At 41.1% G+C, this 15462-nt stretch overlaps 1 protein-coding gene across 3 annotated transcripts in view; it reads left to right on the top strand.

Annotated features, from left to right (window-relative positions):
• dnase1l1 (deoxyribonuclease I-like 1) overlaps positions 1–15462 on the top strand; it is a 69983-nt gene that overhangs the window by 48991 nt on the left and 5530 nt on the right. For all 3 annotated transcript variants that reach the window (XM_061988063.1, XM_061988055.1, XM_061988072.1), the window contains 5 exons: positions 3306–3460; positions 4780–4868; positions 4947–5036; positions 8818–8930; positions 15092–15204. In XM_061988063.1, the coding sequence (XP_061844047.1) occupies positions 3306–3460; positions 4780–4868; positions 4947–5036; positions 8818–8930; positions 15092–15204 (560 nt within the window). The remainder of the gene's footprint in view (positions 1–3305; positions 3461–4779; positions 4869–4946; positions 5037–8817; positions 8931–15091; positions 15205–15462) is intronic.

The raw sequence follows: 15462 nt of genomic DNA, 5'->3' as shown, positions 1-15462 counted from the left end.
ATTAATTTCCACATTTTTAGCGTGACATCATCTGAGCTTTCAGTTTAACCCCCGAGTCCGAATAACTAATATAAATGATTAACATCAGACAACCCCTGGGAGGACAATGCAATCAGCAGACTTGGGGGATGTTCATGCAGTTTTTTTAGTGAACAAAAAACTGTCGGTCATTTCAAAAGGCAGCTTTCTGGATTTAAGAAAGACTAAAAGAAAACAAGAATATCAATCAATCAATCAATGTTTATTTATATAGCCCCTGTCTCAAAGGGCTGCACAAGCCACAACGACATCCTCGGCTCAGATCCCACATCAGGGCAAGGAAAAACTCAACCCAATGGGACAATGAGAAACCTTGGAGAGGACCGCAGATGTGGGAACCCCCCCCCCCCGCCCCCCCAGGGCGACCGGTGCAATGGACGTCAAGTGGATCTAGCATAATATTGTGAAAGTCCAGTCCATAGTGGATCTAACATAATTGTGAGAGTCCAGTCCTTAGTGGATCTAACATAATAGTGAGAGTCCAGTCCATAGTGGGGCCAGCAGGAGACCATCCCAAGCGGAGACGGGTCAGCAGCGCAGAGACGTCCCCAACCGACGCACAGATGAGTGGTCCACCCCGGGTCCCGACTTTGGACAGCCAGCGTTTCATCCGTGGCCACCAAACCTGTGCCCCCCCCTCCACGAGGGAGAGGGAGGCAGAGCAGAAAAGAAACGGCAGATCAACTGATCTAAAAGGGGGGTCTATTTAAAGGCTAGAGTATACAAATTAGTTTTAAGATGGGACTTAAATGCTTCTACTGAGGTAGCATCTCTAACTGTCACCGGGAGGGCATTCCAAAGTACTGGAGGCCGAATAGAAAACGCTCTATAGCCCGCAGACTTTTTTTGGGCTCTGGGAATCACTAATAAGATTTCTTGCTGGGACATTTGGCACAATACAATCGGCAAGATAGGATGGAGCTAGACCGTGTAGTATTTTATACGTAAGTAGTAAAACCTTAAAGTCACATCTTAAGTGCACAGGAAGCCAGTGCAGGTGAGCCAGTATAGGCGTAATATGATCAAACTTTCTTATTCTTGTCAAAAGTCTAGCAGCCGCATTTTGTACCAACTGTAATCTTTTAATGTTAGACATAGGGAGATCCGAAAATAATACGTTACAGTAATCGAGACAAGACGTAACGAACGCATGAATAATGATCTCAGCGTCGCTAGTGGACAAAATGGAACAAATTTTTGCGATATTACGGAGATGAAAGAAGGCCGTTTTAGTAACACTCTTAATGTGTGACTCAAACGAGAGAGTTGGGTCGAAGATAATACCCAGATTCTTTTTCCTTGTGTAATTGTTTGGTTGTCAAATGTTAAGATAGTATTATCAAATAGGTGTCGGTGTCTAGCAGGACCGATAATCAGCATTTATGTTTTCTTAGCGTTGAGTTGCAAAAAGGACCAAGGACCAAGGACCAGATGGGGGGATTACATCTCCTCTCTGGCCTGGGAACGCTTCGGGATTCCCCAGGAGGAAGTTGCTAATGTTGTAATGTTGCTCTGGAGAGGGAAGTCTGGGGGTCTCTGCTGGAGCTGTTGTCCCCGTGACCCGATTCCGAAAAAGCGGTTGAAGATGGATGGAGTTGCAAAAAGTTAGCTGACATCCATTGTTTAATTTCATTAAGACACGCATCCAGCTGACTACAATCCGGCGTGTTGGTCAGCTTTAGGGGGATGTAGAGTTGGGTGTCATCAGCATAACAGTGAAAGCTAACACCTTATTTGCATATGATGTCACCTAGCGGCAGCATGTAGATGCTGAAGAGTGCAGGGCCAAGAACCGAACCCGGGGGAACTCCACATGTTACCTTAACATAGTCCGAGGTCACATTGTTATGGGAGACGCACTGCATCCTGTCAGTAAGATAAGAGTTAAACCACGACAAGGCTAAGTCTGACATACCAATACGTGTTTTGATACGCTCTAATAAAATATTATGATCGACGGTATCGAAAGCAGCGCTAAGATCAAGAAGCAGCAACATAGATGACGCATCAGAATCCATCGTTAGCGATAGATCATTAGTCATTTTTGCGAGGGCTGTCTCCGTAGAGTAATTTGCCCTGAAACCGGATTTAAAAGGTTCACAGAGATTGTTAGACACTAAGTGTTCATTTAGCTGCTGTGCAACAATTTTTTTGAGGATTTTCGAAATAAAGGGAAGGTGGGACACCGGCCGGTAGTTTACTATGAGGTCAGGATCGAGGTTAGGTCTTTTGAGCAGAGTATGAATAACCGCTTTTTTGAATGCTAGCAAGGATTCTGATTGGCTAAAGAAAAGCAATGGTGAACTATGGCTGGCTGGATGAAAGTCATATGGTGAATCTGTGATGATGCTGGAACTTTTGTTTGGTTTCGACTACCTGAAGAAAAGATGCACATTTCCACACTCACTGAAGATACGGGCCATCGTTACATCTTCAATATATGCACAAGTTGACATTGTGTCTCTATTCCATCAGTAGAAAGCATGTTTGGGGATGATGACATCATTTTTTGACATGAATGTGCATCTTGCCATAGAGCACGATGTGTCAAACGTTTCCTTGAAGAAAGATACAAAAAGTGTAAATAGAAGAAAATGGTGGATGACAAGGCGATCTGACGACAGCAATCAGAGAAAGTTGGAGCAGGATTGATGAAGAATTGTTTGTCACTCGTTAAATCGCAAGTTCTTATAAAAGCCAGAGGTGGAGCGTGTTGGACTGTTTTTTTTTTGTTTGTTTTCATCATTTTTAAAATAAATAATAAAAAAAGAAATAAAAATGTAGAGGTTGATTCTGTCATTTGCTCCTCAGAATTGATAACTCCACATTGTTTTACTCTGATATAAAAATGAAACTGTTACGACCACAATTTATGTTCTTGATTTTTTTTAGTGTTTCTCAAAGCCAGGTAGTTGCCGTTTCAAATGTTTATAGTTATGTCATGTCTGTTATCGTTTTGTTTTTTCTACAAAACAAAATGTGACTCATATTAAGAGCACAACTCCAAGGCTAACATGACAACGCTGACTGATAATAAACCAACCGCAAGTGCTGCGACAAAAGTGATAACAAATGTGACATCTTTGTTTACATGCGGTCTTCTGACAGAGTAGCACTTATTACAACTTCTATAGAGTCACTATGTTGTTCAAACAATTGCACGGTTGCACGGATGGTTGTTGTTTCCACAAATACCAAATACATGTTCAATCATCTCTGCCTCATACTACTGGAACATGATTACAATCTCTCACAATCTTTCACAGCGGTGGCAATGAGGCACACTTTGGTCCTCCTGCTCGCCTGTTTGGCTGCGTGTGGCGCTCAGGGGGCCTCAGAGTTCAAGATATGTGCCTTCAACCTTCAGCACTTTGGGGAATCCAAAGCTGGGAATGACGACGTCATGCACACACTGGCCAAGGTGAAGTAGGCAGGGGAGAACACGAAAAACTGTTTGACTCGTGGCTCAGAACTGGACTCGGGGGGTCCAGACGCTGAAGATGAGGAATATGGAAATTGGTTATGTCAAGTTTAGTGAGTCACCAAACCTTCAAGTGCTTTAGGGGCTTCTAAATATGTCATTGTCAATCATGTGTACGTGTGGGCTTATATACTGTAAATACACCCTGTTATTAACAGTACTCTGGTATTTAGACCGTGGCATCATTGTTGAAATATAAGTTACTTTTTAAAGTATTAAAAGGACTGCGATTACAAAAGTAATTTTTACATTTCAACTGATACTTAAGAATCAAAACTCAACTGTACCTATTGTTGGTTCTTTGGTGTGTCTTTAGGTGATAATAAATGTTACCAAGTTTAATAATAATTTATTTTATATTAATTTAAATTAATTACCATTAATTATGCAAAAATACAGTTATTTGATAATAGTAAAATCTCGTTCACTAACGTTGAACAGTGAGCTGATTATAACGGTACTGTCCAGTTATATCTTGTTTTCTTACACTTTTGACTAAAATTTGCAAGTATGCATTAATTTCAGTTTGTCCTAGTTGTGTTGCCGTAGTCAGGAAGTAGTCTTTGCCATTGAGTTGAATGTGCCAGTCGTGTCCTTTGTTGAGTCCTACAAAGTGTGTATACTGTAAGTATTGAGAGGTAATCATTATCATCATCAGGGTATTGTTAAATGTGCTCAAAAAGTACTAACACACACACTGAAATATTTGACAGAGCTGAAAAGACGTACTCTAAATTTGTCTTGTAGCATTTAAGCTAGTTAGCAATCAGCGTACTAGCTGCTTCTCCAGGAAATGAGCACCAAGGGATACGAGGTGGTACGGTTTTAATAATACTAACAATTTGAAGCGGTAATACTAACCGTCTGGAATATTACCACGGTTTGTCTACATATTGTTACATCCTTATTTAAGTGTTGTACTTTTTACACACCAGCTGTTTGATTGTAACGTGCATCTTACTTGTAGTTTTCATTAACACATTTGGAGGTGTTGAAATCGCCATGTAGAATCGCTAATGCTAATCAATAGCATGTATATGTCATATGTAATGTAACTTAGCATCGAGCTAACACATTTTGAAATGTATTTTTTATTTTTGAGTGCTTTCTGTCTGACATTTCTTTAAAATAAAACATAACTTAGTTGTGTGAGGGGGTGGTTATGTGAGCTAATAATAACTTAATGAATATTTGCAGGTTGCAGATGAGTGCATTTATCTTGTCTGTGTGTAAACAAGTCATTCTTCCTCCACCTCCAGATCATCAGTCGGTGCGATGTGAGTCTGCTTCAGGAAGTGAGAGACAGCAAACAAAGAGCTATACCCATGTTGCTTGAGCGTCTTAACAAGTGATTAAACACGCACACGCACGCGAGCGCACACACGCTCCCATGGTATCAAACTCTTGTTGTTTCCTCAATATTCAGGTTTGATATTCATCACCAGTATGACGCTGTGGCGAGTGAGAGACTTGGTAGATCGGAAACCTATCAGGAGCAATATGTGTTTGTCTACAGGTACGCAATACACATGACATCATTGATGTAGAGCATGGGTGTCAAACTCTGGCCCGCGGGCCAAAATTGGCCCGCCGTGTAATTTCACTTGGCCCTTGAGGCGATATCAAATTAACACTAGAGCTGGCCCGCCGATTATATACAGCGTCGGTGCCGCGGTAACACCGCATTCACCGCTAAATATCCAGTCCAATGAGTGCTGGCCCAGTCACATAACATGTGCGGGTTCTGCACGCACACACAAGTGAATGCAACGCATACTTGATCAACAGCGATACATGTTACACTGAGGGTGGCCGTATAAACAACTTTAACACTGTTACAAATATGCGCCACACTGTGAACCCACACCAAACAAGAATGACAAACATATTTCGGGAGAAGATCCGCACCGTAACACAACATAAACTCAACAGAACAAATACCCAGAACCCTTTGCAGCACTAACTCTTCCGGGGGGTTTGGTGGTAGCGGGGGGTGTATTTTGTAGCGTCCCGGAAGAGTTATTTAAATTGTATTTGATATGCCATTGATATTTTTTAATTATTATTATTATTATTATTTGAAACTCGATTTTGCATGTCACTATAAAGTTGTATAAGCTTTGCTTGTTCAATATTCAATGCCAAACTTGTTTGGGTCCCTATTAAAAGGTTAATTTGTTCAACGTTGGCCCACGGCTTTGTTCAGTTTTAAATTTTGTCCCACTCTGTATTTGAGTTTGACACCCCTGATGTAAATAAATAAATGATAAATGGGTTGTACTTGTATAGCGCTTTTCTACCTTCAAGGTACTCAAAGCGCTTTGACACTACTTCCACATTTACCCATTCACACACACATTCACACACTGATGGAGGGAGCTGCCATGCAAGGCGCTAACCAGCACCCATCAGGAGCAAGGGTGAAGTGTCTTGCTCAGGACACAACGGACATGACGAGGTTGGTACTAGGTGGGGATTGAACCAGCGACCCTCGGGTCGCGCACGGCCATTCTTCCACTGCGCCACGCCGTCCCTAATGTATGTGGAGAGACACTTTCATGCAATATTTGTCAACAAAAATAATGAATTTGAAGTAAAACATATTATCAAACAAAAATTCGATTTAAACCATTTTTGGTTCCAAATCTTCTTTTTTTGTGTGTGTGTGGATATGACTCAACTTAGATATTGTGGGCAAGACATCATTTAAATCTAAACATTATGTTGGAATCTTCTTGTTGGTCATGTTCGCTTACTCCTGAAGTAGTCAGCAGTCATCACCTGAGACTGACCAATGAAAAGACTTCTTACATTTTGTTCATTGGAGGCCCTGCCCACAATATTTAAGTTGAGTTGTACCCCCCCCCCCCCCCCCCCCAAAAGAAACATATTTGCAACTCAAAAACGTTTTGCAACCAAATCAACGATTTGTAACAAAAACGTTTTGCAACCCCCAAAAAATATATTTGTAACCAAAAAAATGTGCAACCAAACAACGATTTGTAAAAAAAAACACACAAAAAAACATTTGCAACCTTAGACATTTTTTTGTAACTTAAATGAATTTGCACCCAAAAAAAATATTTGTTACCAAAAAACAATTTGCAACCAAGAACAAATTTGCAACAAAAACTATTTGTAATTGACAGAAAGATTTGCAACCACAGAACATTTTTGCAACCAAACGATTGTAACCGCCCAAAAATGATTTGTAACCAAAAAAATTACTTTGAGACAGAAAAAAAAAATTCTAATCGAAAAACGTTTTGCAAAAACAAAAAATAAATTTGTAAAAAAACAAAAAAAAACAAGGTTTGCAAAACACAAAAAAATTGTAACCAAAAAAACATTTGCAACCAAGAACAAATTTGCAACAAAAAGTATTTGTAATTCACAAAAAGATTTACAAAAAAACATTTGCAACCTTAAAAAATTTTTTGTAACTAAAATGGATTTGCAACCGAAACAAAAGATTTGTAACCAAAAAACGATTTGCTACTAAGAACACATTTGCAACAACAACTATTTGTAATTGACAGAAAGATTTATAACCAAAAACATTTGTAACCCCCCAAAAATGATTTGTAACCAGAAAAATGATTTTCGGACAGAAAAATGATTTTCGGACAGAAAAACAATTTCTAATCAAAAAACGTTTCGCAACAATTTATTTTTTTTAAAAAACAAAAAAAAAGAAGCTATTTTTGCACAAAAAAAAATGTACCCAAAAACGATTTGCAACCCACAAACATTTGCAACACGAAACTATTTGTAACCAAAAGAAAGATTTGCAACTCCCAACATTTTTTTTTTACCAAAAAACGATTTGCATCCAAAAACAAATTGCAACAAAGAATATTTGTTATTGACAGAAAGATTTGTAACAAAAAAAGATTTTCAGCCACAAAACCAATTTCTAATCAAAAAACGTGTAGCAACAAAAAAAGTAAAAAAAACAAACAAGGTTTGCAAAACAGAAACAAAATTGTAACCAAAAAACGATTGCAACCCACAAAAAATTGCAACACAAAACTATTTGTAATCAAAAGAAAGATTTGTAACTCCCAAACATATTTTAACCAAAAACGATTTGCAACCAAAAACAAATTGCAACAAAAAATATTTGTAATTGACAGAAAGATTTGTAACAAAAAAATGATTTTCAGCCACAAAAATAATTTCTAATCAAAAAACGCATAGCAACAAAAAAAGTAAAAAAAAACAAGGTTTGCAAAACAGAAACAAAATTGTAACCAAAAAACGATTGCAACCCACAAAAAATTGCAACACAAAACTATTTGTAATCAAAAGAAAGATTTGTAACTCCCAAACATATTTTAACCAAAAACGATTTGCAACCAAAAACAAATTGCAACAAAAAATATTTGTAATTGACAGAAAGATTTGTAACAAAAAAATGATTTTCAGCCACAAAAATAATTTCTAATCAAAAAACGCATAGCAACAAAAAAAGTAAAAAAAAACAAGGTTTGCAAAACAGAAACAAAATTGTAACCAAAAAACGATTGCAACCCACAAAAAATTGCAACACAAAACTATTTGTAATCAAAAGAAAGATTTGCAACTCCCAAAAACAAATTGCAACAAAAAATATTTGTAATTGACAGAAAGATTTGTAACAAAAAAATGATTTTCAGCCACAAAAACAATTTCTAATCAAAAAACGTTTAGCAAAAATAAAGTAAAAAAATAACAAAAAACAATGTTTGCAAAACAGAAACAAATTTGTAATTAAAAAACGTTCCTAAACAATTTGTAATCAAAATAAATATTTGCAATCAAAAACAATTTGTAACAAGAAAAACATTTGCAACCCCCCCAAAAAAATGTATAACCAAAAAACCATTTGCAGCCAAGAACAAACTGCAACAAAAAAAAGATTTGCAACCAAAAAAAGGTTTTGCAAACTAAAAACGATTGTAACAAAAACAATTTCAACCAAAAGATGATTTGCAACAAAAAAATTGTAACCAAAAAAAACTATTTTCAGCCAGAAAGAAAGAAAGATTTGCAAACACTAAAAGTTTTGCAGCCAAAAACTATTTGTAACCCCCTAAACAATTTACGACCAAAAGATGATATGCAAGAAAAAAAGATTTGTGAAAAATATTTCCAACCAAAAAAAAGTTTGCAATCAAAAAGATGATTTATAACGATTCTTTAAAAATGAAAAAAAAGATGTGCGATTTCAAATCTTTTTTTTGTTTGTCATAAAAAGACATTTCTCTCTATAAATGTATGAAATGTCACACAGGTGTGTGTATTACTGTGTGCAGGGTCGATACGGTCAGGGTGACCGGTAAGTATCAGTACCCTGACAGCAGGCCGGGAGACGTGGACGCATTCTCCAGAGAACCCTTTGTTGTCCGCTTCAAAGCTCCAAAGACAGGTGTGTTCCTACGCTCCTGGTTTTTAGGTCCTGTGGTGTCACAGTCACTCACCTGTTGTTTGTCATGTAGTCACAGTCACACACCTGTTGCTTGTCATGCAGTCACAGTCACACATCTGTTGTTTGTCATGCAGTCACAGTCACACACCTGTTGTTTGTCATGTAGTCACACACCTGTTGTTTGTCATGCAGTCACAGTCACACACAAATTGTTTGTCATGCAGTCATAGTCACACACCTGTTGTTTGTCATGCAGTCACAGTCACACACCTGTTGTTTATCATGCAGTCACACACCCGTTGTTTGTCATGTCGTCACAGTCACACACCTGTTTGTCATGCAGTCACAGTCACACACCTGATGTTTGTCATGCAGTCACAGTAACACAGCTGTTGTTTGTCATGCAGTCACAGTCACACACCTGTTGTTTGTCATGCAGTCACACACCTGTTGTTTGTCATGTAGTCACAGTCACACACTTGTTTGTCATGCAGTCACAGTCACACACCTGTTGTTTGTCATGCAGTCACAGCCACACACCGGTTGTTTGTCATGCAGTCACAGTCACACACCTGTTGTTTGTCATGCAGTCACAGTCACACACTTGTTGTTTGTCATGTAGTCACAGTCACACACTTGTTGTTTGTCATGCAATCACAGTCACACACCTGTTGTTTGTCATGCAGTCACAGTCACACACTTGTTGTTTGTCATGCAGTCACAGTCACACACCTGTTGTTTGTCATGTAGTCACAATCACACACTTGTTGTTAGTCATGCAGTCACAGTCACACACCTGTTGTTTGTCATGCAGTCACAGTCACACACCTGTTGTTTGTCATGCAGTCACAGTCACACTCGTGTTGTTTGTCATGCAGTCACAGTCACACACTTGTTGTTTGTCATGCAGTCACAGTCACACACCGGTTGTTTGTCATGCAGTCACAGTCACACACCTGTTGTTTGTCATGCAGTCACAGTCAAACACCGGTTGTTTGTCATGCAGTCACAGTCACACACCTGTTGTTTGTCATGCAGTCACAGTCACACACCGGTTTTTTGTCATGCAGTGACAGTCACACACCTGTTGTTTGTCATGCAGTCACAGTCACACACCTGTTGTTTGTCATGCATCACAGTCACACACCTGTTGTTTGTCATGCAGTCACAGTCACACACCTGTTGTTTGTCATGCAGTTACAGTCACACACCGGTTGTTTGTCATGCGGTCACAGTCACACACCTGTTGTTTGTCATGTAGTCACACACCTGTTGTTTGTCATGCAGTCACAGTCACACACCTGTTTGTCATGCAGTCACACACCCGTTGTTTGTCATGTAGTCACACACCTGTTGTTTGTCATGCAGTCACAGTCACACAGCTGTTGTTTGTCATGCAGTCACAGTCACACACTTGTTGTTTGTCATGCAGTCACAGTCACACACTTGTTGTTTGTCATGCAGTCACAGCCACACACCGGTTGTTTGTCATGCAGTCACAGTCACACACCTGTTGTTTGTCATGCAGTCACAGTCACACACTTGTTGTTTGTCATGTAGTCACAGTCACACACTTGTTGTTTGTCATGCAGTCACAGTCACACACCTGTTGTTTGTCATGCAGTCACAGTCACACACCTGTTGTTTGTCATGCAGTAAACACACCTGTTGTTTGTCATGTAGTCACAGTCACACACTTGTTGTTTGTCATGCAGTCACAGTCACACACCTGTTGTTTGTCATGCAGTCACAGTCACACTCGTGTTGTTTGTCATGCAGTCACAGTCACACACTTGTTGTTTGTCATGTAGTCACAGTCACACACTTGTTGTTTGTCATGCAGTCACAGTCACACACCTGTTGTTTGTCATGCAGTCACAGTCACACACCTGTTGTTTGTCATGCAGTCACAGTCACACACCTGTTGTTTGTCATGTAGTCACAGTCACACACTTGTTGTTTGTCATGCAGTCACAGTCACACACCTGTTGTTTGTCATGCAGTCACAGTCACACACCTGTTGTTTGTCATGCAGTCACAGTCACACTTGTGTTGTTTGTCAAGCAGTCACAGTCACACACTTGTTGTTTGCCATGCAGTCACAGTCACACACCGGTTGTTTGTCATGCAGTCACAGTCACACACCTGTTGTTTGTCATGCAGTCACAGTCACACACCGGTTGTTTGTCATGCAGTCACAGTCACACACCGGTTGTTTGTCATGCAGTCACAGTCACACACCGGTTTTTTGTCATGTAGTCACAGTCACACACCTGTTGTTTGTCATGTAGTCACAGTCACACACCTGTTGTTTGTCATGCATCACAGTCACACACCTGTTGTTTGTCATGCAGTCACAGTCACACACCTGTTGTTTGTCATGCAGTCACAGTCACACACCGGTTGTTTGTCATGCAGTCACAGTCACACACCTGTTGTTTGTCATGCAGTCACAGTCACACATCTGTTGTTTGTCATGCAGTCACAGTCACACACCTGTTGTTTGTCATGCAGTCACAGTCACACACCGGTTGTTTGTCATGCAGTCACAGTCCCACACCGGTTGCTTGTCATGCAGTCACAGTCACACACCTGTTGTTTGTCATGCAGTCACAGTCACACACCTGTTGTTTGTCATGCAGTCACAGTCACACACCGGTTGTTTGTCATGCAGTCACAGTCACACACCTGTTGTTTGTCATGCAGTCACAGTCACACACCGGTTTTTTGTCATGCAGTGACAGTCACACACCTGTTGTTTGTCATGTAGTCACAGTCACACACCTGTTGTTTGTCATGCATCACAGTCACACACCTGTTGTTTGTCATGCAGTCACAGTCACACACCTGTTGTTTGTCATGCAGTCACAGTCACACACCGGTTGTTTGTCATGCAGTCACAGTCACACACCTGTTGTTTGTCATGCAGTCACAGTCACACACCTGTTGTTTGTCATGCAGTCACAGTCACACACCTGTTGTTTGTCATGCAGTCACAGTCACACACACCGGTTGTTTGTCATGCAGTCACAGTCACACACCGGTTGTTTGTCATGTAGTCACAGTCACACACCTGTTGTTTGTCATGCAGTCACAGTCACACACCTGTTGTTTGTCATGTAGTCACACACCTGTTGTTTGTCAAGCAGTCACAGTCACACACTTGTTGTTTGTCATGTAGTCACAGTCACACACCTGTTGTTTGTCATGCAGTCACAGTCACACACCTGTTGTTTGTCATGCAGTCACAGTCACACACCTGTTGTTTGTCATGCAATCACAGTCACACTCGTGTTGTTTGTCATGCAGTCACAGTCACACACTTGTTGTTTGTCATGCAGTCACAGTCACACACCGGTTGTTTGTCATGCAGTCACAGTCACACACCTGTTGTTTGTCATGCAGTCACAGTCACACACCGGTTGTTTGTCATGCAGTCACAGTCACACACCTGTTGTTTGTCATGCAGTCACAGTCACACACCTGTTGTTTGTCATGCAGTCACAGTCACACACTTGTTGTTTGTCATGCAGTCACAGCCACACACCGGTTGTTTGTCATGCAGTCACAGTCACACACCTGTTGTTTGTCATGCAGTCACAGTCACACACTTGTTGTTTGTCATGTAGTCACAGTCACACACTTGTTGTTTGTCATGCAGTCACAGTCACACACCTGTTGTTTGTCATGCAGTCACAGTCACACACCTGTTGTTTGTCATGCAGACACAGTCACACACCTGTTGTTTGTCATGTAGTCACAGTCACACACTTGTTGTTTGTCATGCAGTCACAGTCACACACCTGTTGTTTGTCATGCAGTCACAGTCGCACACCGGTTTTTTGTCATGCAGTCACAGTCACACTCGTGTTGTTTGTCATGCAGTCACAGTCACACACTTGTTGTTTGTCATGCAGTCACAGTCACACACCGGTTGTTTGTCATGCAGTCACAGTCACACACCTGTTGTTTGTCATGCAGTCACAGTCACACACCGGTTGTTTGTCATGCAGTCACAGTCACACACCGGTTGTTTGTCATGCAGTCACAGTCACACACTGGTTTTTTGTCATGCAGTGACAGTCACACACCTGTTGTTTGTCATGTAGTCACAGTCACACACCTGTTGTTTGTCATGCATCACAGTCACACACCTGTTGTTTGTCATGCAGTCACAGTCACACACCTGTTGTTTGTCATGCAGTCACAGTCACACACCGGTTGTTTGTCATGCAGTCACAGTCCCACACCGGTTGCTTGTCATGTAGTCACAGTCACACACCTGTTGTTTGTCATGCAGTCACAGTCACACACCTGTTGTTTGTCATGCAGTCACAGTCACACACCTGTTGTTTGTCATGCAGTCACAGTCACACACCGGTTGTTTGTCATGCAGTCACAGTCACACACCTGTTGTTTGTCATGCAGTCACAGTCACACACCGGTTTTTTGTCATGCAGTGACAGTCACACACCTGTTGTTTGTCATGCAGTCACAGTCACACACCTGTTGTTTGTCATGCATCACAGTCACACACCTGTTGTTTGTCATGCAGTCACAGTCACACACCTGTTTGTCATGCAGTCACAGTCACACACCTGTTGTTTGTCATGCATCACAGTCACACACCGGTTGTTTGTCATGCAGTCACAGTCACACACCTGTTGTTTGTCATGCAGTCACAGTCACACACCTGTTGTTTGTCATGCAGTCACAGTCACACACCGGTTTTTTGTCATGCAGTGACAGTCACACACCTGTTGTTTGTCATGTAGTCACAGTCACACACCTGTTGTTTGTCATGCATCACAGTCACACACCTGTTGTTTGTCATGCAGTCACAGTCACACACCTGTTGTTTGTCATGCAGTCACAGTCACACACCGGTTGTTTGTCATGCAGTCACAGTCACACACCTGTTGTTTGTCATGCAGTCACAGTCACACATCTGTTGTTTGTCATGCAGTCACAGTCACACACCTGTTGTTTGTCATGCAGTCACAGTCACACACCGGTTGTTTGTCATGCAGTCACAGTCACACACCGGTTGTTTGTCATGTAGTCACAGTCACACACCTGTTGTTTGTCATGCAGTCACAGTCACACACCTGTTGTTTGTCATGTAGTCACACACTTGTTGTTTGTCATGCAGTCACAGTCACACACTTGTTGTTTGTCATGTAGTCACAGTCACACACTTGTTGTTTGTCATGCAGTCACAGTCACACACTTGTTGTTTGTCATGCAGTCACAGTCACACACCTGTTGTTTGTCATGCAGTCACAGTCACACACCTGTTGTTTGTCATGTAGTCACAGTCACACACTTGTTGTTTGTCATGCAGTCACAGTCACACACCTGTTGTTTGTCATGCAGTCACAGTCACACACCTGTTGTTTGTCATGCAGTCACAGTCACACACCTGTTGTTTGTCATGCAGTCACAGTCACACTCGTGTTGTTTGTCATGCAGTCACAGTCACACACTTGTTGTTTGTCATGCAGTCACAGTCACACACCGGTTGTTTGTCATGCAGTCACAGTCACACACCTGTTGTATGTCATGCAGTCACAGTCACACACCGGTTGTTTGTCATGCAGTCACAGTCACACACCTGTTGTTTGTCATGCAGTCACAGTCACACACCGGTTTTTTGTCATGCAGTGACAGTCACACACCTGTTGTTTGTCATGTAGTCACAGTCACACACCTGTTGTTTGTCATGCAGTCACAGTCACACATCTGTTGTTTGTCATGCAGTCACAGTCACACACATGTTGTTTGTCATGCAGTCACAGTCACACACCTGTTGTTTGTCATGTAGTCACACACCTGTTGTTTGTCATGTAGTCACAGTCACACACCTGTTGTTTGTCATGCAGTCACAGTCACACATCTGTTGTTTGTCATGCAGTCACAGTCACACACCTGTTGTTTGTCATGCAGTCACAGTCACACACCTGTTGTTTGTCATGCAGTCACACACCTGTTGTTTGTCATGCAGTCACAGTCACACACCTGTTGTTTGTCATGCAGTCACAGTCACACATCTGTTTGTCATGCAGTCACAGTCACACACCTGTTGTTTGTCATGCAGTCACAGTCACACACCTGTTGTTTGTCATGCAGTCACAGTCACACACCTGTTGTTTGTCATGCAGCCATCAAGGAGTTTGTCCTCATCCCACAACACACCAGTCCAACCAACACCAGTAAGGAGCTGGAGGCACTTTACGATGTCTTACAACATGTGAAGAAGATGTGGAAAACTGAGGTATGAAGTTATTTTGCAAATATTGATCCGAGTACACGTTTGACTCTGAACAAGGGTCAAAGTCAACACAAAATCACTAAAATGATCGCATTAATCATGTGTTATTATGGGAACACTCTTTGCTTATGTTTGTCAATTGCTAGCATGCTAATGTTAGTGTTTTAGCACATTAGCTCAAATATTTGACTTCCGAGTCAAATATGTTGAAACTTGAGGCATGCTAACTGTTAGCATACAAGCTTTTCTTTCGCTAAACTG

This window comes from Nerophis lumbriciformis, linkage group LG01 (genome assembly GCF_033978685.3).
Source record: "Nerophis lumbriciformis linkage group LG01, RoL_Nlum_v2.1, whole genome shotgun sequence".
Classification (NCBI taxonomy): Eukaryota; Metazoa; Chordata; class Actinopteri; order Syngnathiformes; family Syngnathidae; genus Nerophis; species Nerophis lumbriciformis.
This window is presented reverse-complemented; position numbering and strand designations above follow the sequence as displayed.